Genomic DNA, 23,472 nt, shown 5'->3' on the forward strand with positions numbered 1-23,472 from the left:
ACAGGAAAGAGCAAGACTGGAGGAACGGAATATTTTATTTAAAAAAAAAAAAAAAAAGACAATGAACAGATTTACATTTTACAAAACCACTGCAGACAATCAGTGACATGAACGGTTCCATGTATTCATCAATGAAATGACAGTTATTGGTCGGAGGCAAAGGATCTTAAAGCCTACAAAAAAACCTAATCATGATGTACAGAATATAATGAGAACTACTTACATAAGCAACCTCCTAAAGTACAATCAGGATCTCAGCACTTCCCTGACATTTTTGCAAGGGTCCACTAGAGCCCACCAGGACCCTTCTTCAATCCACTTCCTACATGCAGCAGAATGATCAGAGCAGTGCGGCAAGTCTGGTGCGGATGTGGAGTCTCAGCTGCTTCGAGTGTGCACAGTAAGGGACACGGCACGCGTCTTGAGGCCTTCTATACACAGACTAGCACATGTGGAGTGGTGGTCCACGGCGGTCCTTCAGTAGATTTACTTCCTATATACAGTAGAAGAAACAAGATCCATTAAATCTAAAGATGGACAAAAAAAATAAAAATTTGCACTGCCCGGATCCTGAGTCCAGTCCTCTGTGGCAGCCGGTCAAGGGCAGTCTTCACTTTTGAGGCCAATATCCATGGCCCAGCATCCAGGGCACCTCTTTACTTGACCCATTAATGTCATGAGGACTAGTGAAGAGCGAATGTGCTTGGATAAGGTGTTATCTGAGCATGCTGGGGTGCTAACTGACTGTCTTCGATTGTGTTCGACAGCCACAACACTTGTGTTTGCTATACATGCAGCGGCGGGTTCTCTAACACATTATTCGAGCACACCGAAGACACCCAGTTAGCACCCGAGCATGCTCGCTCATCACTAATGAGGACTAGTAAACACCATCTAAAAAGCCAGGCTACGGATATTAGCCTCAGAAATAAAGACTACCCCAGTCTGGTTGCCAGGACGGCCTGGAGCAGGGCAGCACAGATCTTTATGCTCAACTCAATGGAAATCATCACCGACAAGCATCAACTGTAGCGTTTCCCATTTTTTCATTTTCCTCTACATCCCCTCCATAGACAGAGACTGAAAGCGAACTGGTCATTGTGACATTTCTGTTTAATCTACCTACCGCATATTATCGAGCAAGAGCAGCTGAGTGGAGCTACTGTACAGCCAAGGCCAAAAGTTCAGACTGACACAAAGTTTCGGTTTTCACAAAGTTTTGGTGCTTCAGTGTTTTCAGCTTTTTTCGTCAGATGTTTTTATGGTTACTGAAGTACAGCTAGAAACATTTCATACGTTTTTCAACTTGTATTAAGTTTATGCAATAACTCAATATTTACAGTGTTGACCCTTATTTTTTAAGACTTCTACCCCTCGTATTGATAGCTGGATATCAGCTTCTGGGCCAAATCCTGGACACTGCTCAGATCTCAATGCCACTGAGAACCTGTGGTCAATCCTCAAAAAGAAGGTGGACGACAAAAGCTCAGAAACTGTAACAAACTCCGAGGACTGATTAGACAAAAATGGGTCATCAGTGAGAATTTGGCCCAGAAGCTGAAATCCAGCTATCAATACTAGGGGTAGAAGTCTTGAAAAACAAGAGTCAACGCTGAAAATCTTGAGTCACTGCATAAACTTATTAAAAGTTTAAAAACTTACACGACAGGGGTGTCCCCTCTCTCCCCTTCTATATGTAATGTGTACTGAGCCCTTAGCAGCAATGATTCCACAGAATCCTAATATCTCAGGGGTGGAAATAAAAGATATCACATTTTGCTAATGATGTTTTGTTGACGCTCTACACAACACTCCTCAATCTTATGGACACATTAAAAGAATATGGACACTTATCGGGATATAAAAGAAACACCTCCAAAACAGAAGCCTTACCTCTCCCCGTCAAAGTTCCTCTGGGGGAACTTGGTTCTCTACAAGATATTATAATGACTTATTTGGAATGATAGGTGACACAGAATTTCTAAACAAGTTCTCACTTTCCACAGATCGCAGGGAGGTCATTATATATTATTGGGTGTCTCACCTAAGAAGGATTCCTTCGTGGGCTTCGTTATGGGCTTACAATGAATGGATCGTCCTCACAATGTTGGCAGAATATTTGGGACAAAGCGGCCAAATCCTTCATTTGCACGTTATATAAAGAGAATCTCCTCCATAAACTGAACCCCCAGGAACTGAATATTTGCCGGTGATGAGGCTCAGCAACTGGTTCTCAATATCACATCTTCTGGTCTTGCCCTGGGGTGGTCGTATTTTGGGAATTAGTGAAACTTTAAATACAAAAAAGGTACTTTTCGTGGAAGTTAAGTTGGACCCTGCAATCTATTTGCTAAATGTTTCTCCTAGTCCTCTAAATGATTATTGCGTATGTTAACGGTAGCTAGGTGTTTGATCGCTCTCCAATGGAAACAGAGCACGTCTCCCTCTTACCAAAACGTATTAAATAGAATGGCTGATATTTGTAGAATGGAATACATGACAGCTTTAATGAATGTGAAGGTGGGCAGGCGTGGGTTCCCTGGGACTATTTCTGGGCTCAAAACAACATCTAGGACCTTTTTGGACTACTGCTCCCTTCTTTCCCCACCCCTTAATGTGTGTGTGGCCTGTCTTCTGTTTGTCGATTGTTAAATAAGAAATTTTAATTTAGTAAGTGGATGGGGTTTGGTTTATTACGGCATCAGGTGTAACTAATATATAACTTTTTTTATTTGGAACTTGAGTCTTTTATTGTTTTAGTTTGAAATATGTTTTGATGCCACTAGAGGGAAATGTTTTTAGTTAAACTTTAATGTTCCCTATCCTCATTGATTCTTTTCTTTGCTGTTTTGCTGAATGTTTTGTGCTTATTAGAATAGTTACAAATTTATAAAACTTAATAAAAGTTAATCAGAGAAACATCCAACAAATAGGTCTTAAAGCACTGAAGCAGCAAAGGTTGTGTCAGTGACTGTTCAGCAGCTGGACTGCGCCGGGGGCTTCTGGATACTTTGGTGTAATCCTACATAAGTCGGAGAACACAATGTTCGGCCTCTGGATGAGGGGCCGAGAGTTATCACTAACCTTCCATTACAGAGCAGGATTAGGTTCTGAACGGCCGCCATTGTGGAGTTTTCATTTTGTCCTGTGATCAAATGTCTGTCCAACACCATGTGAACAGCATCCGGCTCACTGGCTGAAAACGGACAAACCGATTAAAGATATTCAGTGTTATTCATGGAACGGTTCAGGTCATTATCTGACATTATTACCTTATCTTTATAGTCCCCTAACACCCCCTTATAGTGATCAGCTACGTGTTACTCAAATTTTTGATGCTCAAGTTGCATGCCCAAGTTTGACCAAATATTCAGATCGCACTTGGCCATGCGAGACAATGAATCCGTGGAAACCATCGGACTGCACTCGGATGACATCTGAGTGCAGTCCGATTTCCGCTAACACAGACAGAATGGAGAAGATGGAGACAGATTTATTTTTTCATCTTCTCATCCTAGAGATTCGGACCACACTATGATATCACTCTGATCAGAGTGTCATTTGCAAAATTGATCTGATTTTCCCGGATGACACAATCGCTCGTGTGCACCTGCCCTCAGAGTCTTGTCACCAAGAGATGACCCAAAACAGGAGCCGAGAGCTGCCACCAGGTCGGTGACAATTAGAGACTCCGCCCTGGAGACCTGTTTTTTATCTAGATCTATTGTACTTGACTGCTGGGTGATTCCACCCACTGCCAGATCCATGGAGCCGGGCAGTCGCCGACAGCACCATTGTCATCACCGACAGATTCACTGTCCAGCAGTGGCCAAAGAGCAAGAGCACACAGCGGCCACCACATAATAAAACACTACTGTACATCAATTCTAGCATTGATCTCTGATGATGAGATGAATTTAGGAACCGAAATCTACATGAAAAAGTAAAACATGGGCAACTCACATGTAACTTTCTGCCAACAGGGGGCGCACCATAGAAGTGTGTCAGAAAAGGGATGGGGGAAAATAGGTTTCTGTGACAGAACAGCAGGTGGGAAGTGCAACTTGTGCCCAAAAGCCCCTTCCCTATGCTCCTTTTCACACTATCGCCAGGTGACCCCTGATTGTGCCAGGCTATATACTATAAAATCTATACATTAGGATCTCCACAATTGTTGTTATAAATTGTTCTTTTTTTCATTAACTTTAATCTCCGGTATATTCGGGGACTTTACAGACCCCCCGTTACCACTACTTACCACTAAATGTTGCCCCAGAGTCTTTAGTGAAGTCTTCTAGGATCAGCGGCAAGCTGGCGAAGTCTGGGTGACGGACCAGCTCATACACCGAGGGCTGAGAGAGGAGCAGGAGTGTCAGTGCCACCATGCTTTACACTGAAGGACAATTGTATAGGCAGCAACCACAATCCCGATAGCCCAACCCCAGTGATGTCAGACAGGGCCATGAGCCCGAACATGGCGAGGTCTGGGAACCATCATTGCCCATAAGCCATGACAAAAGATTTTTGGGGAGAAATCCTGAGCCAATATTTGGCAGTACAATTTTTTCTCTGTTCTGCATTGAAAAGAACAGGAGAAAATGGGCATTTAAAATCCTTAAATAGGTTGTCCACCATTGGGGAATTATTTTTTTTTACATTTTTATTTAAATGCATGTATTTTGGGCTAAAAATCATTCTTACAATTGGCTTTCATTAAAACGTTTGCACTCTTTGGCTTACACTGGCTCTTTGTATCTTTTCACATTCAACCATGATGGGGTTTGTGGCCACAAATCAGCAGAGGAGGTCAGAAAAAGACAGATAAAAGAGTTATCATAGTGAGCCGACTGATGGATTCTCAGTTAACTCATTCTGCAGCCAGCAATAGGCAGATGCTAAAGAAGGCGAATGGTGCAAAATGTTTAATAAAAATTACTTTTTACCTCCAATTACATTCATTTTTGTAGCAAAAAAGATCTCTAAAAAGGTGAACATCCCCTTTAAATACAATTTTAAATCAAGCTTCATATTTTGTGAAAGTGAATATTAATATTATTTAATTGAAATTGCATTGGAAATACAGATTTAGATTTTTTTTTTTTAAATAAAAGTAATATATTCAATAATTGCTACATGTCCAATATTCTTCATTTGGCCAGGACCGTCAACAATCAGGCGATCCTTTCAACTAATGTACACGAGAGGCCGAAAGTATCATCGCGGCCATGATCAAGCATCATCATTCATTCTAGACACCGTAGAGATGACGTTCTCAGATTATTTTAGAGACCACGATGGGTGTCACACATTGGTACAACATGAAGAAATTACAATAACTGAACAGGAGTAGATTCAAACATGACTTTGTGTCAAATACGAAGATATTTTGGTAATATCAGATTTTAGTAAAGTTGGGCAACAAAGTAACAAGGATACAATTCCAGATGCCACGCTGGTCCCCAGGCAGCGGACACAGAGCCCGATACTCACCCCAGTGACACTGTAGTCCTGAAAAGCCCAGGTTTTATCCTCATTGGTCACGCAGCACAGCGCCGTCACCCCGTGTCCAACGGCACAGATGGGTTCTGTAAGGAAAGAATAGAAATTAGTAAAGTTACCTTTAATGAGGAATTCACATTAATTACAACTAGAATAAAAAAAAGAGTTTTTTCCTTTATAGCAAAAATGTTTTGGTAATTCCACCCTCTTACATCTTAAAAAAAATTATATATATTTTGTACAGAATAGAAAGTTATAAAATTTTATTAGGGAATTTGTCTTTATTCCTGTAACAAAAAAATTACATGTAAGTGGCTTCCAAACCTCTTCTTTTTCAGTCTATTTCCCTGCCTTCAGCTGCACTGAGATCAGGACGTACTCATTTGGAGAGGAGGAGATCAGGACGTACTCATTTGGAGAGGAGGAGATCAGAACATAGTCATTTGGAGAGGAGGAGATCAGGACGTACTCATTTGGAGAGGAGGAGATCAGAACATAGTCATTTGGAGAGGAGGAGATCAGGACGTACTCATTTGGAGAGGAGGAGATCAGGACGTACTCATTTGGAGAGGAGGAGATCAGGACGTACTCATTTGGAGAGGAGGAGATCAGGAAGTACTCATTTGGAGAGGAGGAGATCAGGACGTACTCATTTGGAGAGGAGGAGATCAGGACGTACTCATTTGGAGAGGAGGAGATCAGGACGTACTCATTTGGAGAGGAGGAGATCAGGACGTACTCATTTGGAGAGGAGGAGATCAGAACATAGTCATTTGGAGAGGAGAAGATCAGGACGTACTCATTTGGAGAGGAGGAGATCTGGACGTAGTCATTTGGAGAGGAGGAGATCTGGACGTAGTCATTTGGAGAGGAGGAGATCAGGACGTACTCATTTGGAGAGGAGGAGATCAGGACGTACTCATTTGGAGAGGAGGAGATCAGGACGTACTCATTTGGAGAGGAGGAGATCAGGACGTACTCATTTGGAGAGGAGGAGATCAGGACATAGTCATTTGGAGAGGAGGAGATCTGGACGTACTCATTTGGAGGAGGAGGAGATCTGGACGTACTCATTTGGAGAGGAGGAGATCAGGACGTACTCATTTGGAGAGGAGGAGATCAGGACGTACTCATTTGGAGAGGAGGAGATCAGGACGTACTCATTTGGAGGGGAGATCAGGACGTACTCATTTGGAGAGGAGATCAGGACGTACTCATTTGGAGAGGAGGAGATCTGGACGTACTCATTTGGAGTACAGATGATGACAGTGAAAGGGTCGGGGGAAGAGAGGGATCGGGCCTGCTGAATTTCAGAGGCTCATTCTTATGTTCCTATTCGAGATAAGCTGCCACCAGAGAAGACTGGCAGTGGCTCTCTAAAGGGGAACACAGGAGCGCTCAGAGCATTCATGTGCAGGGGCGTACATAGAAATCATGATGCCCTGTAGCAGAGGTTCGAATTAATACTCCCCCCCCCCCCCCCTCCAAAAAAAAAGCCCCTAACTATTTGGTGGGGTCACAAAAGAGCATATCGCACAACTTTGCAGCCCTTACAAAGTAATTGTCCTCCTATTGAAGCCCCTAGATTGGATTGCCCTTTCATTGCCCCGATAAAGTATGATGCCAACAAAAGTGCCCCCTAAACACCTTGTGATATCTCTACAGTGAATTCAACCACATTGCCCTACACTTACATGGCATCATGACTGCACTGAACTCCCCTCAACTCCCTCTGTAATGTATGGTGACTCCCAACAGAGTATGATGCCCCAACAATGATCCCCACACAGTATAATGGCCCTGACATAGTCCTCCATACACTATAATGGCCCTGACATAGTCCTCCATACAGTATAACGGCCCTGACATAGTCCTCCATACACTATAATGGCCCTGACATAGTCCTCCATACAGTATAACGGCCCTGACATAGTCCTCCATACACTATAATGGCCTTGACATAGTCCTCCATACAGTATAACGGCCCTGACATAGTCCTCCATACACTATAATGGCCTTGACAGTCATCTATACACTATAATGGCCCCACATAGTCATCCATACAGTATAATTGTCCCCACATTGCCTTCCATACAATATAATGGGCCTCACATTTTTGGTTTGGGGGAGCAGCTCAAAACACTATTCTATTCGTGGTTCAGCTTCTCTTTAGACTTGGGTCTCATGTAGGACTCGGTTAGAAATTAATCACAATTACAGAAAAATTATGCAGCCACAAACAATTTGCACTTTGCACTTGATATGTAATTTTACATGGAAAGACACTGTAATTCAGGCACCCCATCACAATCACATAGACCCTTGCAGTAATAAATGCCCCTCCCCCATAGCACAATGATAAATATTTTCCTCCATTATAATTTCATACCTCTTGCAGTGAAATGTTATAATAAGTAACACCTCCACTCAGGATATAACGTACCCGAACCCTGCAGTCCACCGATGCTCCATTAAGGATCACTAGGGGTCCTAACAGTTAGGCCCCTACGATCAGAAATGTATGCCATGCTCTATGAATATTGGATAGCTTAATTTTTTTGGGAATGATCCTTAATGCACCCACCATTCTAGATTATAATCCCACACAGTGCGCCACAGTTGTATGAATATACTGTATACATTTCACCAAAATCAATCGCCATACCCCCCCATTCAAAAAATCCAGAGTACAGATGCACCATTTTGTTGCATTAAAAACAACCTGTTGAGTGTTGCCTCCAGTGTGACACAACCAGGTGCACACATAGCGGTGACCGAACTGACAGTAACTCTCAGCTATCTCTCCTGATGGCACAGCCATGGACAATGGCGTCTCTCGACCCAATGTCAGGATTCCTGTTGGCTTTCTACAGTTTGACCACTAGTGGCTGCTATCGTTCACCTTGATAATTTTGCTGCAATTCCACTCCTTACCACTGTTGTGTGCTGCAATTGCCCTTTACCAAGATGGCAGATTGTGAACCTGTCGAATCCATCTTGTTTCCTGTTTGGACCTACTTTAGGCCACATGGATTCCTCACTCATTTGTTGAAAATGTGTCTAGCCATTTAGTTCAGTCTCCAGCTACTTGTTCTCAGAACTATCTTACACAGACTGTTCCCACTTCTCTACGGATTGTTGCTATAACTTCTACTACTACTTGCAAGAGCTTCTGCTAGTCCTGCGGTTTCTTGCTCCTCCGACCACTGTATTCCATCAGTGCAACAACCGGTATCGCAACACCTATAAATTCAGCGCTCCGGCAGGAAACGTGAAGAGTCATGTAAGGAGAAGTCGCAAATCCGGGACCGTCCTGCTGTATTCGAGATGGTTGGGACCTATGGATTTATTTTTTGTCCATTAAAGAGGTTGTGAAGTGTTTACTTCTGGCCGAGCCGCCAATACCGATAACAGCTGGCAGACGACACCCCCACAGACCAGACATTGAGGACCTATCCACAAAATAAAGGATTAAGTATGTACTGATACTATGCCGCCTACTTCCTAAGAAGAAACAGAACATAGGTGCAGGGGAATGAACGTAAACAGCAAAGAGATAAACCCTAGCTGGTCTTTCACTGACTGGCTTAAACTACAGCAGTATGGCTGGACATCCCAGCTGGAAACACTAGCAGGGGCAAAATATATAAAGCCGCATCCAAAAGGTGATAGGGCAGACAAAAGAGTAAATGAGAACACCTGTTACACTAAAAAAAAACAAAAAAAAAACAAACATTCAGAGGAAAGGGTGCGCAGAGTTTTCTCTGACTCAGGTGGCATAATAGCAACAATGTGCAACCTGTGTCATATAGCAGGTACCTGGCCTGTATTTAAAGAAGCCCTTCTCGTCCTCCCAACAAAGTGTTTATCGTCTTAATATATTGCAATCATCAAATCATAGCACGGCATACTTACTATTGCTTATTTTACTTTTCAGATAAGTCTTCTCTTTTCTATGTAGAAATAGGAAGTCTCTAGTCCCTGCATTTATCATTCCCCTTTTCTACTCCTGACACAGCTGCTCCCTCCTCCCCCTTGCCAGGGACATTTGCAGTGACTCATGACTTGTACAGGAAAAATGATAATTACTTACGGGTAATTTGATTTTCCAGATCCATGACAGCACCGATACATGAGAGATGGTCCCGCCCCCAAGAACAGGAAACCTGCATAGGAGATAAAAGATGGGGGCGGCACCTCTCTCCTCAGTTTGTTTACAGAGAATGTAAGGTAACCGCTATGTTAGTTTTAGGCATATATAAATTATACTTAACTCTAAGACTATTTATCTATTGTTATGTTAAGTGGTTATTACCCCATCTTTCGCTTGTTTTTTTTTTTTTTTTGTGAATCACACACCATCACCAAGATAGGGCGGGAACTAGAGCGGTGCTGTCATGGATCTGGAAAATCAAATTACCCGTAAGTAATTATCATTTTTTCCCTTCCCCATGACAGCACCGGTACATGAGAGGAAGAAATAGAAAGAACCTCTAGGGTGGGACAACGGCAGATAGTATTTTTCTACCAAAGGCCAGATCTGACAGCCCTAGATTTAATCTATAATGGCGGAAGAAAGTAGAGGGAGAAGACCATACTGCTGCATTACAGATTTGCTCTATCGATGCATTTGCCCTCTCTGCCCAAGATGTGGAAATAGCCCTCGTAGAGTGGGCCGTAACACCAGGTGGAGGGACCTGCCCCGAAGAGGAATAGGAAAGTGATATAGCCATACGGAGCCATCGTGCAATGGTTGATTTTGTGGCCTTTTTTCCCCTGTTTGCCCCCTGAAAGGAGACAAAAAGGGCTGAAGACTGTCGCCATGGTTTCGTCACTTCTATATATTGAAGTAGGCAACGTCTGACGTCCAAGCAATGGAAGGTTTCTTCTCCCTGGGATTTTGGATTGGCATAAAATGAGGGCAAGACTATCTCCTGGTCCCTGTGAAATTTCGAGTTTACCTTTGGTAAGAAGGCCGGATCAGATTTTATAATTACCCTATCCTCCAGAAATGTAGTGTAAGGAGGGTCTATAGATATAGCCTGAAGCTCACTAATGCGTCTGGCTGAGGTAAGGGCAATCAGGAGAACTGTTTTTAAAGTTAGCGCTTTTTCCGATATGGAGGAAAGAGGCTCGAAGGGAGAGGAGGTCAAGGCGTTTAAAACTAAATTTAAATCCCAGGGAGCGACCTTTGGACGAGGTTTGAATGGTCTGGCTGTAAAGGAGGCCCGAATGAACCTACACACCCAAGGGTGATCAGCCAACTTTTGGTCAAACAAGGCGCTAAGCGCCGAGACTTGCACTTTTAGAGTGCTGGTAGATAATCCCCTCTCCAGACCCTTTTGGAGAAACTCTAGGATTTCAGATATAGGGACTTTCTGAACGGTATCAGTTATCCCTCGGCCCGAGAATTCTAAAAATTTTCCCCATACCTTTCGGTATTTATCAGTTGTGACTTTTTTTCTACTGGACAGTAGAGTAGTAATTAACGGATCCGAGAACCCCTTTGCTAGCAGCAGTCCCCTCTCAAGTTCCAAGCAGTGAGGTGTAGGCTGTGAACCTGAGGATGTGTCACCAGACCCTGGTGCAGAAGGTTTGGAACCTCTGGAAGTATCCACGGGTCCGAGATGGACATACGTCTGAGCCAAGTGAACCAAGCTCTCTTTGGCCAGAAGGGTGCGATTAAGATTATGCGTGATTTCTCTTCTCGGATCTTCTTCAGGACTGTAGGGATTAATGGGAACGGGGGAAACGCATAGGCTAGATGGAATCTCCATTGGTGTAGTAACGCATCTACTCCTTCCGGGTTCTCTTTCGGGTTTAGAGAGTAGAACCTTTCTACTTTTCGATTCTGCCTTGTGGAGAAAAGATCCACTTGAGGAAGTCCCCAGATTGCACAGATTTCTCCAAATATTCTTTGATTTAGTGACCACTCGCCCTGGTGCAGGACGTGACGACTCAGAAAATCTGCGACAAAGTTGTCCGACCCCTTTAAGTGTGTACTCGTGAGGGATAAAAGGTGGTTTTCGGCCCAAAGAAATAGTCTTCCTGCTTCTTCCATTAGGGAACTTGATCTGGTTCCTCCCTGTCGATTTATATACGACACCGTTGTGCTGTTGTCGGACAACACTACTAAATGTTTTCCTTTGAGATCTTCTTCTGTTTGAAGAATTGCTTGCCTTACTGCTGTCAATTCCCTCAGGTTTGAGGAGGCTAATTGCATCTGTGGATCCCATAGACCCTGTAGGATCCGATCTGATAGGTGTGCTCCCCAACCTAACGGGCTCGCATCTGTGGTCAGTATCACCGGATTGTGGATTGACCATGGGACCCCTTTTTTTAGATTTCCGGAATCTAGCCACCAGCTTAGAGAGTCCCGAACATGTTGTGACAATACGATTTTCCGGTTTAGATTGTAGGGTATTCTTGTTTGTTCTGACAGGATCTCCCACTGTAGGTCCCTTGAATGAAGTTGCGCCCATTGGACTGCCGGAATTGTTGCAGTAAGCATGCCTAGGAGGGACATGGCTTCCCTTACCGAGACGTATTGGGCCACCTGTATTTGTGTTATACGTTGTTTTATGGCCTCGACTTTCCTGTCTGGAAGGATACAGACCTGTTTGATTGAATTTAATTGGATCCCCAGGAACTCCTGTATCTGGGCTGGAATCAATCTTGATTTTTTTAAGTTTATTATCCACCCTAGTTTGGTTAGTAGCTCTCGTACTGTTGTAACTGCTTTTATGCAATCTTCTTGATTGTCTGCTATCAGGAGGAAATCGTCTAAATAGGGCACTAACAGAATGTTCTCTCTCCTTATGAAGGATGCTACTTCCGAAATTATTTTGGTAAAAATACGAGGAGCTACCGATACCCCAAAGGGGAGACATTGGTATTGTAGATGGGTGTAGACCTGCCCCAGCTGCACAACCAACCTCAGGAATTGTTGATGTTCTCTGCTGATCGGCACATGATAATAGGCATCGGTAAGGTCTATCACTGCCATATAACATCCTGGATACAACAGTTTTACCGCCGTTCTCAGAGTCTCCATTTTGAATTTTTCTACCCGGATGAATTTGTTTAATTCTTTTAGGTTGAAAATAGTTCTTAAAGATCCATCCAGTTTTGGAGTGAGGAAAAGGGTGCTGTAAAATCCCCTTCCTATTTCCTGTGGAGGTACCCTTACCAGGACTTTTTTGTCTAAAAGAAGACGAACTTCTTTTCCGAGAACTAACTGGTTCTTTTTGGCCACACGAGTAACTTTTATTCGGTGGGGAGGCAGGGAGATGAAATTTAGTCGTAGGCCGTCTGATAACAAGTTGATTATCCATTGAGACGGCTGTAAGGTTACCCACTGATGGACAAAAAACCGTAACCTTCCTCCCACCTGAAATATGGCGTCATTGTTTGGGATCCGGTTTTGGGGGTTTATTGAAAAAAAACCCTCTTTCTCTTTTCTCCCCCCAGGGTTTTCCCCGTGTGGTTCTATCCGTTGGGCGGCCTCGGCCCCTACCTGATCCTCGAAAGGACCGACGATTGTCATACCAACGTTGTTTAAAGAAGGGAGGTGGAGGGAAGTGCTTTTTCTTGTCCGCCGCTTTTTCTAAGATCTCATCTAAAGCGCTGCCGAATAAATATTGGCCCTCACAGGGGACCGCACAGAGCTTCACTTTAGATTGGAAATCAGCGTTCCAATTTTTTAACCACAACGCCCTTCTACCTGAATTAGAAAGGGCACCCGCCCGGGCAGAAAACCGAACAGAATCAATGGCAGCGTCCGCCAGGAATCCTGCTGCATTTTGAAGTGGAGGGATGACTTCTAGAAGTCTGTCTCTTGGACATTTGTTTTTTATTTGGTCGCTTAGTTCCTCCAGCCATTTAACCATTGCACGGGCAGTACAAGTAGCCGCTACTCCAGGTTTAAACGCCCAAGTTGAGGCTTCCCAGGCTGATTTTAGAAAGGCATCCGCCTTTTTATCTAGGGGGTCTTTTAGGGCCCCCATGTCCTCAAAGGGAAGTGCTATGCCCCTGGAGGTACTTGCGATAGCCGCGTCCAACTTAGGCGCCTTTTCCCATTTCTCGCAAATTTCCTCACTAAAGGGATATTTACGTTTCAAGGCCTGGGGAACTGAAATCCTTTTATTCGGTTTTTTCCATTCTTTTTAAATGAGATTTAGTATGTTATCATGAAATGGGAAAACTTTCCGTTTCCTATCCTCCAAATTACTGAACATAGAGTCCTGAACTGTTTGCTTCTCCTTTGGCGTCTCAACCCCCAGGGTGGACCTGACCAGTTTTAGCAACTTCCCCACATCTTCTGATAAGACATAAGGCCGGCCACACTCTTCATCTGAAGAGTCCAGGTCCGAAACCTCCTCGGGCGGAAGCTCACCCAGTTCACCCTCGGATTCTACATCAGATGCCCGGGCAGACATAGAGGGCGGGTTTACGGAGCTCTGCAACCCATGTTGTTTTAACTGCTCCTTTACCGTACATTGTACTTCGCTTCTAACAATATCTTTTATATTCTGAAGCAATGATGATGATTCTTCAGACACAGTTTTCTCTATGCATGAGCGGCACATACGCTTTTCATACGTTTTGGGAAGGCTTCTATCACAGAGTGCACATACTTTATGTTTTTGTTTAGAGGCAACTTTCTTTCCGACAGGCTGTGGGATGTCTGCTGGGATCGCTGATTCCTTCAGATCTGCCATCTTGCAGGAGACTGTTCCCAGCGCCAGCTTGCCGCCTTGTAGATTTAAATATAGGCGGGCAGGAAGCGGTGTGTGCGCCCCTGAACTTCCTCCCCCCCGGGGAGTGTCAGCACACCGCTTCTTCAGCGTGTAGCGTCACTTCCGGTTACACCCGGAAGTTCCCCATTCAGTCGGCGCCAGCGTCGTGATGGGCACGCTCATTTTTCTCCCCCGGCCCAGCCTCCGGCCAGGAGCGGACGCCGGGGAGTCCGCAGTGGGGAAGGACGCATCTGCAGCCAGGTATGGAGGCGACGTGCGTACGCCGCCGCCGCTGCTCCCACCGCGGACCTCGGTTCAGAGACCGGCTTAGCGAGGGAGACCTCTCCCCATGCAGCACCGCAGGTTCCCCGCAAGAACAGGAAACCAAACTGAGGAGAGAGGTGCCGCCCCCATCTTTTATCTCCTATGCAGGTTTCCTGTTCTTGGGGGCGGGACCATCTCTCATGTACCGGTGCTGTCATGGGGAAGGGAAAAAATTGACCTCCTGTTTCTACAAAGAGCTTAGAAGGATTCAGCTAGTCAGTTTTTAATCGTGTGATGTCATGGACCTAATGGAAAAGAGAAGAATTACTGGGTAGAAAGGCAAAATGAGCAACTGTATGCACACAGAGCAATATAATATGATGGCTGCATTATAATAAGAGGATAACAATTTTGATGGGAGGAGGAGGGCTTCTTTCTTTAAGTAAATTTGATTTCTTGGTCTAAAAATACACTATTTTTAAAAATAAATCTCTGCAGTAGCACTCTGTAAGCAATAACCAGGATAAAAGGCTCCAAAATTAAAGGACAGGTAGGATGCAGCACAAATAAAAAAAGAAAAAGCCTTATCCTGATGAGAGGAGAGCACAAGCAATTATTGAGGCAGCCACCACCTCTGCTAATATACTACAAAAAAACTGACCAGCACCTCTGCACAGAGCAAAGCAAGTGTGAACAGGTGCAAGCGGCTATGACTGCATAATATGCAAACAAAAGAATACATCAGACCTACATAATCTGTAAATGTGTTATTTTTACTGTACTTCCTGTAACATTTCATTTGAAAGTAGTCTCAAACAAGATTTCACAGGAGGCTGGGGCTGCACTCACTCACTGTAGCACCCACAGCCCCTCCTGAAAAAGGATGTTATCAGAGGGGAGCGCTGCAGTTACTCACTAGATTTTTGCAGCATCGCCCCCTTTGAAGACGTCCTGGCTCCTGTAGGAGTGGTGAGCACAGCGCCGGCTCTCGGCTTCTATTTCCGCTGCCACTGTAGCTTCTGTGAAGGAAGACGTCAAGCAGCCGAGAAAGAATCAGTAAGCGACATCATCACCACCGTAAAACAATTCATCATCAGGGGGTGGAGATAGAAGAATTGTGAGTGACACCATTGTGGCCCCTTGTAGACGACTTGTTTGAGGGTTGCTGAAAGCTGTGGAGCGGCACTGGTGTCACTCACTGCTTCCATCTCCACCCCCTGATGATATCTTCTTTCACAAAAGCTACAGCGTGGTGGAGACAGAAGCAGAGTGCTGGCGCTGCACTCGCATCTCTCACAGAGTCCATCACCCAGGATCCGTGACATCTTCAGTGGAGACAACAATACAAGAAACTAGTGACTAACCGCAGTACTGCTCCTTGTGACTTCCTGTTCCAGGAGGGGCGATGGAAGCTGCGGGAACTGAGAGCAGCCCCAATCTTCAGGAACATCACATTTGAGACGCCTCTCAAAGTAAACGTCACAGGAAGGACAGTAAAAACACATTTAGGGACTAGCTTGATAGGGAGAAGTATAGGGTGTTGTGGAAAAGCAAATTACAAAAGTGGTTAGGGTGTAAAGATAGATAGTTAGAAAATATTATTTAAGGTTCCGGGCCACCCCTTTAATACAAAGCCAAAAGTATAATTCTGCAGAGAACCTATCTTAATCCACCACCATGGATAACATAGAAACTCCTCTATCTGTGGCTCCAGTCAGCTGGATCGTCATTTGAAGGTAATATGTCATCAGGTGCCTGCTATCCCATCTCAGAGCAGCATGATGCAAGAGCAGAGACCTTGATTCCAGTGATGTGTCACTTACTTGGCTGTATGCTTTAGTTTTCATAAAATCACAGTTTTCTCTGCCGCAGACCTAGCAGTTTTCAGAATGCTGAGCTCTGTATAACTGCACCCACAACACTGATTTGCAGCTTTCTGAGTACACTGTGCATAGGCAGAAAGCTTCCAATAAGTGGTGGTGGCAGGGTTAAACATAGGTCATGAATATGCATGTGTGCATAGGAGCAGGTTTGCCAATCCTCTAGTGATAATCTCCTGCTGATAAAACAGCAAGCAACCCAGTAAGCAACACAACATTGGAATCAGGGTCTCTGCAACTACATTATGCTGCTCCCAGATTAGGTAGCAAAAGCCTGCTCACAAATTCCCTTTATTGTTACTGTTATACAAAGGATTTAGAGCTCTAGCAGAAAAACTGGGCTCTGCTTGCTATAACGATATATTAAGAAATGAATCTTAGATCTAAAACCAAATGATGTTAAAAGGTGGAAATACGCTAAGATCTGAGAACCACCATGTATTTTTTTTATTTATTTTTTTTTTACTTTTTCACCTAAGAGCCTGCATTTTAAGTAAATATCTTAAATGGTGGGTTAGAGATGTGGGTAAAAACACAAAGCAATTAGATTTCAAAGTTGTCATTTCCCGGAGAATGGTGGAGGATGGGTGAGCTGTGAAACCACAGAGTGTGATGTGAATGAAGACAGTAAGTGCCCTAATGTTCATATTGACAATGTTCTCAGGACATTTACCACATTAGGATGGATAGATTTTAGCTAGGATTGTACCTGCCCAATATACCGTCTGCATGGGAATACATAGAAATTATGGGGCTCCATAGCCAAAGTTTTAATTGCCCCCTTCCCACAATAATAATAATAATAATAAAAAAAAAAAAGAATATTCGGCGGGGTCACAAAAGAGTATATCTAACAACTTTGCAGCCCTTACAATGTAATTTTACTACTATTGAAGCCCCTAGATTCCCCCTTTTTTTGCCCATACAAAAGTGCCTCCCTAACACAGTATGATACCCCAACAGTGAATTCCTCCACAGTACGATAAACCTACTGAAACCCCCCTCCCGGCAAAGTATGGTGACTAGTGATGAGCGAGTGTACTCGTTGCTTGGGATTTCCTGAGCGCGCTCGGGTGGTCTCCGAGTATTTGTAATTGCTCGGAGATTTAGTTTTCATCGCCATAGCTGAATGATTTACAGCTACTAGCCAGGCAGAGTACATGTTGTCTGGTTGTTAGGGAATCCGAACATGTATTCAAGCTGGCTAGTAGCTGTAAATCATTTAGCTGCGGTGATGAAAACTAAATCTCCGAAAACTAACAAATACTTGGAGATCACCCGAGCGTGCTCAGGAAAACCCGAGCAACGAGTAGACTCACTCATCACTAATGGTGACACCAACACAGTATGATACCCCAACTGGGACCCCAACACAGCCCTCCACACAGTATAACAGCCCCAACACAACCATCCACACAGTATAACAGCCCCAACACAACCATCCACACAGTATAACAGCCCCAACACAACCATCCACACAGTATAATAGCCCCAACACAGCCCTCCAAACAGTATAATAGCCCCAACACAGCCCTCCACAGTATAATAGCCTCAACACAGCCGTCCACACAGTATAATAGCCCCAACACAGCCCTCCACACAGTATAACAGCCCCAACACAGCCCTCCACACAGTATAATAGCCCCAACACAGCCCTCCACACAGTATAATAGCCCCAACACAGCCCTCCACACAGTATAATAGCCCCAACACAGCCCTCCACAGTATAATAGCCTCAACACAGCCCTCCACAGTATAATAGCCTCAACACAGCCGTCCACACAGTATAATAGCCCCAACACAGCCCTCCACAGTATAATAGCCTCAACACAGCCGTCCACACAGTATAATAGCCCCAACACAGCCCTCCACACAGTATAATAGCCCTAACACAACCATCCACACAGTATAATAGCCCCAACACAACCATCCACCCAGTATAATAGCCCCAACACAGCCCTCCAGACAGTACAATATCCCCAATACAACCCTCCACACAGTATATAATTTAGAAGCCTACATATCCATCGAGTTTTTCAAGTAGAAGGTGCATCAAGAAAATAAGGAAGGTTGTTTTTCCTAAAGTGTTTTTCTGTGTTGCTCTTTACCGCCAGGATTTTCATTTTACTTTATATAGACAATACTAAGCAGCTTCATAGCCGAAGCCGCCTGAAGAATGGACCGGCCACTTCTTCTAACCGCTTTGTGGCTTTTGAAGCCTGGAGCGGAGAAACAAAGATCAAAAAGATGGAAGTAGTTTCGGGAAGCCTGATAAAGACGTTGTGCGCACATGGCCTAAGGAAGACATTTTCTGCACTGATCTCCCACTAAACACTAAAATCCTGCACCGATTCTCCAACACGTCCTGCATCGCTCAGCTGCTCTTACTTTTCTCTGTTTTGAAGTGCTGCAAGATTCTGGCCAGATAACCGCTGTTAGCCAAGTCAGTCATAGCTCCCGGACAATGTGGGATTAAAAGTGCGTGATAACGAGAACCTAGGGAGGAAAAGAAAAAAAAAAAATTAGCAGAAAAAAAAGTGTGTGTGTGTGTGTGTGTGTGTGTGTGTGTGTGTGTGTGTGTGTGTGTGTGTGTGTGTGTCTATGCGTGTGTTATATATATATATATATGCTTTTTTTCACCACTATGCTTCTCAATACAGAGAAAACATATACTGCTCAGGAAATGTTTAGTTTTTTTTAGAATTGGAGACATATATTGCTATACCATGGCTTATGTTTGGAGTCTTGTGTACTAGGAGAATGGCTCCAGACATATACCTCCAATGAAAGGCACAAATATGAGGATGCAAACGTTTCATCATGGCTTTACTGGAAGTCATCACCTCTACTGGTTGTCACAATGTAACATATACAGTATTGTGATTAGTAATGAGCGTTCTCTGAGCATGCTCGGGTGCTATCCGAGTGACTTCGGCGTGCTCGAATATTATGTTCGAGTCCCTGCGGCTGCATGATTCTCGGCTGTTTGACAGCTGCAACACATGCAGGGATTGCGTGTTTGTTAGGGAATCCCCAAATGGAATGCTGCTGTCTAGCAGCAGAGAATCATGCAGCCGCAGGGACTCGAACATAATATTCGAGCACGCCGAAGTCACTCGGATAACACCCGAGCACATTAGCTCACCACTAATTGTGATCCGTTATCCATGCCATGGAGTTAGCTGACACTTGTCTATCCCAATCCCTACATACATATGCACGCTCAGATCATGCGCTTTAAACCTGTATAGTGGAGTAAGCAGATGTTTACTGCACTAAATTTACTGATTTACAGGAATAATATAGAGTGCAGGAATAAACCCACACCGATATTAGCCTCTAGGCATAGAGCAAGTAACGTGCGAGATGTATATAGGGAATCATCTGTGTACACTGCCATTATCTAGCCTCATACACCTCCAGCAGTGCCGCCCTTACCTTAATGATAACGAGATGACTCCTCATTACACAATATCTTTCCCAATCTATGCAGCAAAGCGAGCGGCAAATCCTCAGAGCAAGAGAAGGCTTGGCACTGGCTTGGCTGACGGGTGTAGGGACTGCGGTAATGCTACACACGGTTCTGTCACTTACCATCTATTGACTCCAGTCTGGCTGGATTGGCATATGGCTTAAGTTGGAAATCTTGGAACCATCTTGTGTCTATTTCACTGACACCCACAAAATCTAGAGCCTTTCCCTAGGGAAAAAAGAGCTGTCATTCTACAAAGAAACAAATAATTAAAGGGGTAATCCAAGACTAATTTTTCTATGGTTCTGAGAGCTAACAGGCGGGTAGCTACTAACTAACCTGCCTGTTCCAACCGACACCGGCTCTGAGTGGACACCGACCGCTCCTGCCGGGGATTCAGCCGCCCAACATCAGCAGAGCAGCTCTTCTTCTTCTGGGCTGTTCTGTTGACGGGGCACGACTGCCGACGTCATGCTGATTGACTGTTGGCTCCCCACAGTTAGGCAGCAGGGAGCTGGCTATCAATCAGCATGACATCTGCAATCATGCCCCATCAACAGGACAGAGCGGAAAAGAAGCCGCCGCTCTGTCAATGCGGTGTCAGCTGAAGCAGTCAGTGAACAATCTGAGCACTCAGAAATCAGTGGCGCAGGCAGAATCAGCAGATAGTAACTGCCTGTCTGTTGGTTCTTAGCTCATTTAAAAAAAAAAAAAGATAGTCCCGGCTAACCCCTTTAAGAACAGATGAAGCTTATAATACATTTCACTGCATCTTATATGAGCAACTATTAGGGCTTGTTCACATGTTGCATTTATTTCCGCATCGAAAACATAGTGTTTTACATTAACGGCAAAGTGAATGAGATCTCGGAAACCACATGCACATGATATTTATTTTTTTCCTTCCAGATTTCAACCATCAAAGCATTTTCTCAAATCTGCAACATGTCACGTTAGCATTTTTCACCGATTTAAATGAATGGGAATAAAATGCAGATACAAAACTTCACATATTTCATGCAGTAGTTTTCCTGCCAACACTCAGCAAATACTCAACGTGTGCACATTAGTGATAAGCGAAGGTACTTGGCTAAGGCGTTACCCGAGTGTCTTCAGGATGCTCGAAAAATGTGCTCGAGTCCCCGCGGCCGCATGTCTCATCTGTGTGTGCGCATAGTGTAACCATGCATTGGTTGTTCTGATGACCCCCCCACCCAACCGATAATTAGTTTAGCTATGTAATAAGGTGAGCAGTGACCCAATTATGGTACAGCCACTAAGCAATGAAGGTCGGGGGTCTCCCAATGTCATGTCTGCCATTGACTGCCTCCTCTTGTCATGTGGGAAAGGACAAGACGGCATCGATTCATGGGACTATTTCAGGCAGTAATATTCAGAGGACGTTTTCTTCAGCCGCACGATTACAATACAAACCCCTGGGGAGGCCACTTGGAGATTGAAGGCTGAACTTGCTAGGGTGAAGGTCTGCAGGAACGATGGTGCCGAGACCCCTGAAATAGAGAGATAATGTCACCACAGATGATAGAAAAAACACAATTCACCACATCATGCCCTCCCGTTGTACAAGGCAGGGTACGGTGACCTGGAGCTTTTTGTGACGACAATATAGGAACGGATTCTGCTCCTAAATCCACATCACATTTGCCAAAACTGCTGCAAATATGCCCCACGTGGACGCAGCCGGAAGTATGCCCCACGTGGACGCAGCCGGAAGTATGCCCCACGTGGACGCAGCCACAAGTATGCCCCACGTGGACGCAGCCACAAGTATGCCCCAAGTGGACGCAGCCGGAACTATGCCCCAAGTGGACGCAGCCGGAACTATGCCCCAAGTGGACGCAGCCGGAACTATGCCCCAAGTGGACGCAGCCGGAACTATGCCCCAAGTGGACGCAGCCGGAACTATGCCCCAAGTGGACGCAGCCGGAACTATGCCCCATGTGGACGCAGCCACAACTATGCCCCATGTGGACGCAGCCGGAACTATGCCCCATGTGGACGCAGCCGGAACTATGCCCCATGTGGACGCAGCCGGAACTATGCCCCATGTGGACGCAGCCACAACTATGCCCCAAGTGGACGCAGCCGGAACTATGCCCCATGTGGACGCAGCCACAACTATGCCCCAAGTGGACGCAGCCGGAACTATGCCCCATGTGGACGCAGCCACAACTATGCCCCATGTGGACGCAGCCACAACTATGCCCCATGTGGACGCAGCCACAACTATGCCCCATGTGGACGCAGCCACAACTATGCCCCATGTGGACGCAGCCGGAACTATGCCCCATGTGGACGCAGCCGGAACTATGCCCCATGTGGACGCAGCCGGAACTATGCCCCATGTGGACGCAGCCGGAACTATGCCCCAAGTGGACGCAGCCACAACTATGCCCCATGTGGACGCAGCCACAACTATGCCCCATGTGGACGCAGCCACAACTATGCCCCATGTGGACGCAGCCGGAACTATGCCCCATGTGGACGCAGCCGGAACTATGCCCCATGTGGACGCAGCCGGAACTATGCCCCATGTGGACGCAGCCGGAACTATGCCCCATGTGGACGCAGCCGGAACTATGCCCCATGTGGACGCAGCCACAACTATGCCCTATGTGAATGCAGCCGGAACTATGCCCCATGTGGATGCAGCCACAACTATGCCCTATGTGAATGCAGCCGGAACTATGCCCCATGTGAAGACAGCCGGAACTATGCCCCACGTGGACACAGCCGTACTCTCCCGAGTCTAGAACTGTCCAAAAAACCCTTTAATACAGATAAAGCAAAAATCGTTTTTCCCCCACATTTTCTAGTCTGACTGCCCCTTTAATGATGGCACCAAGGGTGTTTGATCTAACTCTGTGGCGACTGTGAACTACAACTACCAGCATGCTGATCCAGTCACATGTCAGCTCAGAACCAATACAACAGCACAGGAGGCAGATCACATGACCCACTAGGCAGCGACTGTCACATGACCAGAACCAACCTCTCACCTCCGGTAACGGCGCTGCACACGATCAGACAGCTGGGCTTGGTGAGCCGGTCTGTCGCTCCGCCGCCTCCGGTAGACCCTTGTTTCTTCATCATATCAAGGGTGAAACACCGGCTATCGCTGAACGCATGCGCATTAGGAGTTGTCAACCGCGACGTTGCCAATAAAGATTGTTGGAATGACGCGCTGATGCGTGTGACGTCATGTTTGGGGGCGGAGTCGAGTGCTTTTCCACATTGCTCTGTCATTGGTGCATATTAAAGCAGGGCAGGGAGCGGACATACGGGGCTTTACTAGTCAGTGGCCGGTGTATGAGTGCACTGCTGCCCGTAGGGGGCAGTGTGTTACATATAGTGAGTTCTGCAGGGAGCTGAGTCTTACGGAAGCATCATTTCACATGCGCTAAGTAAAATAACACAGTCAGAGCCCAGTATTATATAGCCCAGAGCTGAACTCACAATTCTGACGGTTGCTATTGGCAACAGACTGGTTTGTGAGCACAATAAGTATATAAGCAAAGGACAGCGCCACATCCGGGAGTGTCAGGCAATAACACACTTTATTCTGCCTCCTGCGGCAACGTTTCGGTCCGAGGACCTT

At 45.3% G+C, this 23,472-nt stretch overlaps 1 protein-coding gene and 1 long non-coding RNA gene across 2 annotated transcripts in view; one reads left to right on the forward strand and one right to left on the reverse strand.

Moving 5' to 3' along the window:
- Positions 1 to 17: 17 nt before the first annotated feature.
- Positions 18 to 23,072, reverse strand: GATD1 (glutamine amidotransferase class 1 domain containing 1). Its single transcript, XM_077287812.1, has 8 exons — positions 22,874 to 23,072; positions 21,288 to 21,364; positions 19,976 to 20,081; positions 18,770 to 18,877; positions 5,491 to 5,585; positions 4,259 to 4,352; positions 3,085 to 3,196; positions 18 to 493 (listed from the first exon to the last, which is right to left on the reverse strand). The coding sequence occupies exons 1-8, from the start codon at positions 22,965 to 22,967 to the stop codon at positions 487 to 489; spliced, it is 693 nt and encodes a 230-aa protein (XP_077143927.1). The 5' UTR covers positions 22,968 to 23,072; the 3' UTR covers positions 18 to 486.
- A 13-nt stretch (positions 23,073 to 23,085) lies between these two features.
- Positions 23,086 to 23,472, forward strand: part of LOC143806849 (uncharacterized) — a 67,394-nt gene continuing 67,007 nt past the window's right edge. The window contains exon 1 of the long non-coding RNA XR_013221573.1: positions 23,086 to 23,225. This is a non-coding gene — a long non-coding RNA (uncharacterized LOC143806849). The remainder of the gene's footprint in view (positions 23,226 to 23,472) is intronic.

Source organism: Ranitomeya variabilis, chromosome 2 (genome assembly GCF_051348905.1).
Source record: "Ranitomeya variabilis isolate aRanVar5 chromosome 2, aRanVar5.hap1, whole genome shotgun sequence".
NCBI classification, from domain to species: Eukaryota; Metazoa; Chordata; class Amphibia; order Anura; family Dendrobatidae; genus Ranitomeya; species Ranitomeya variabilis.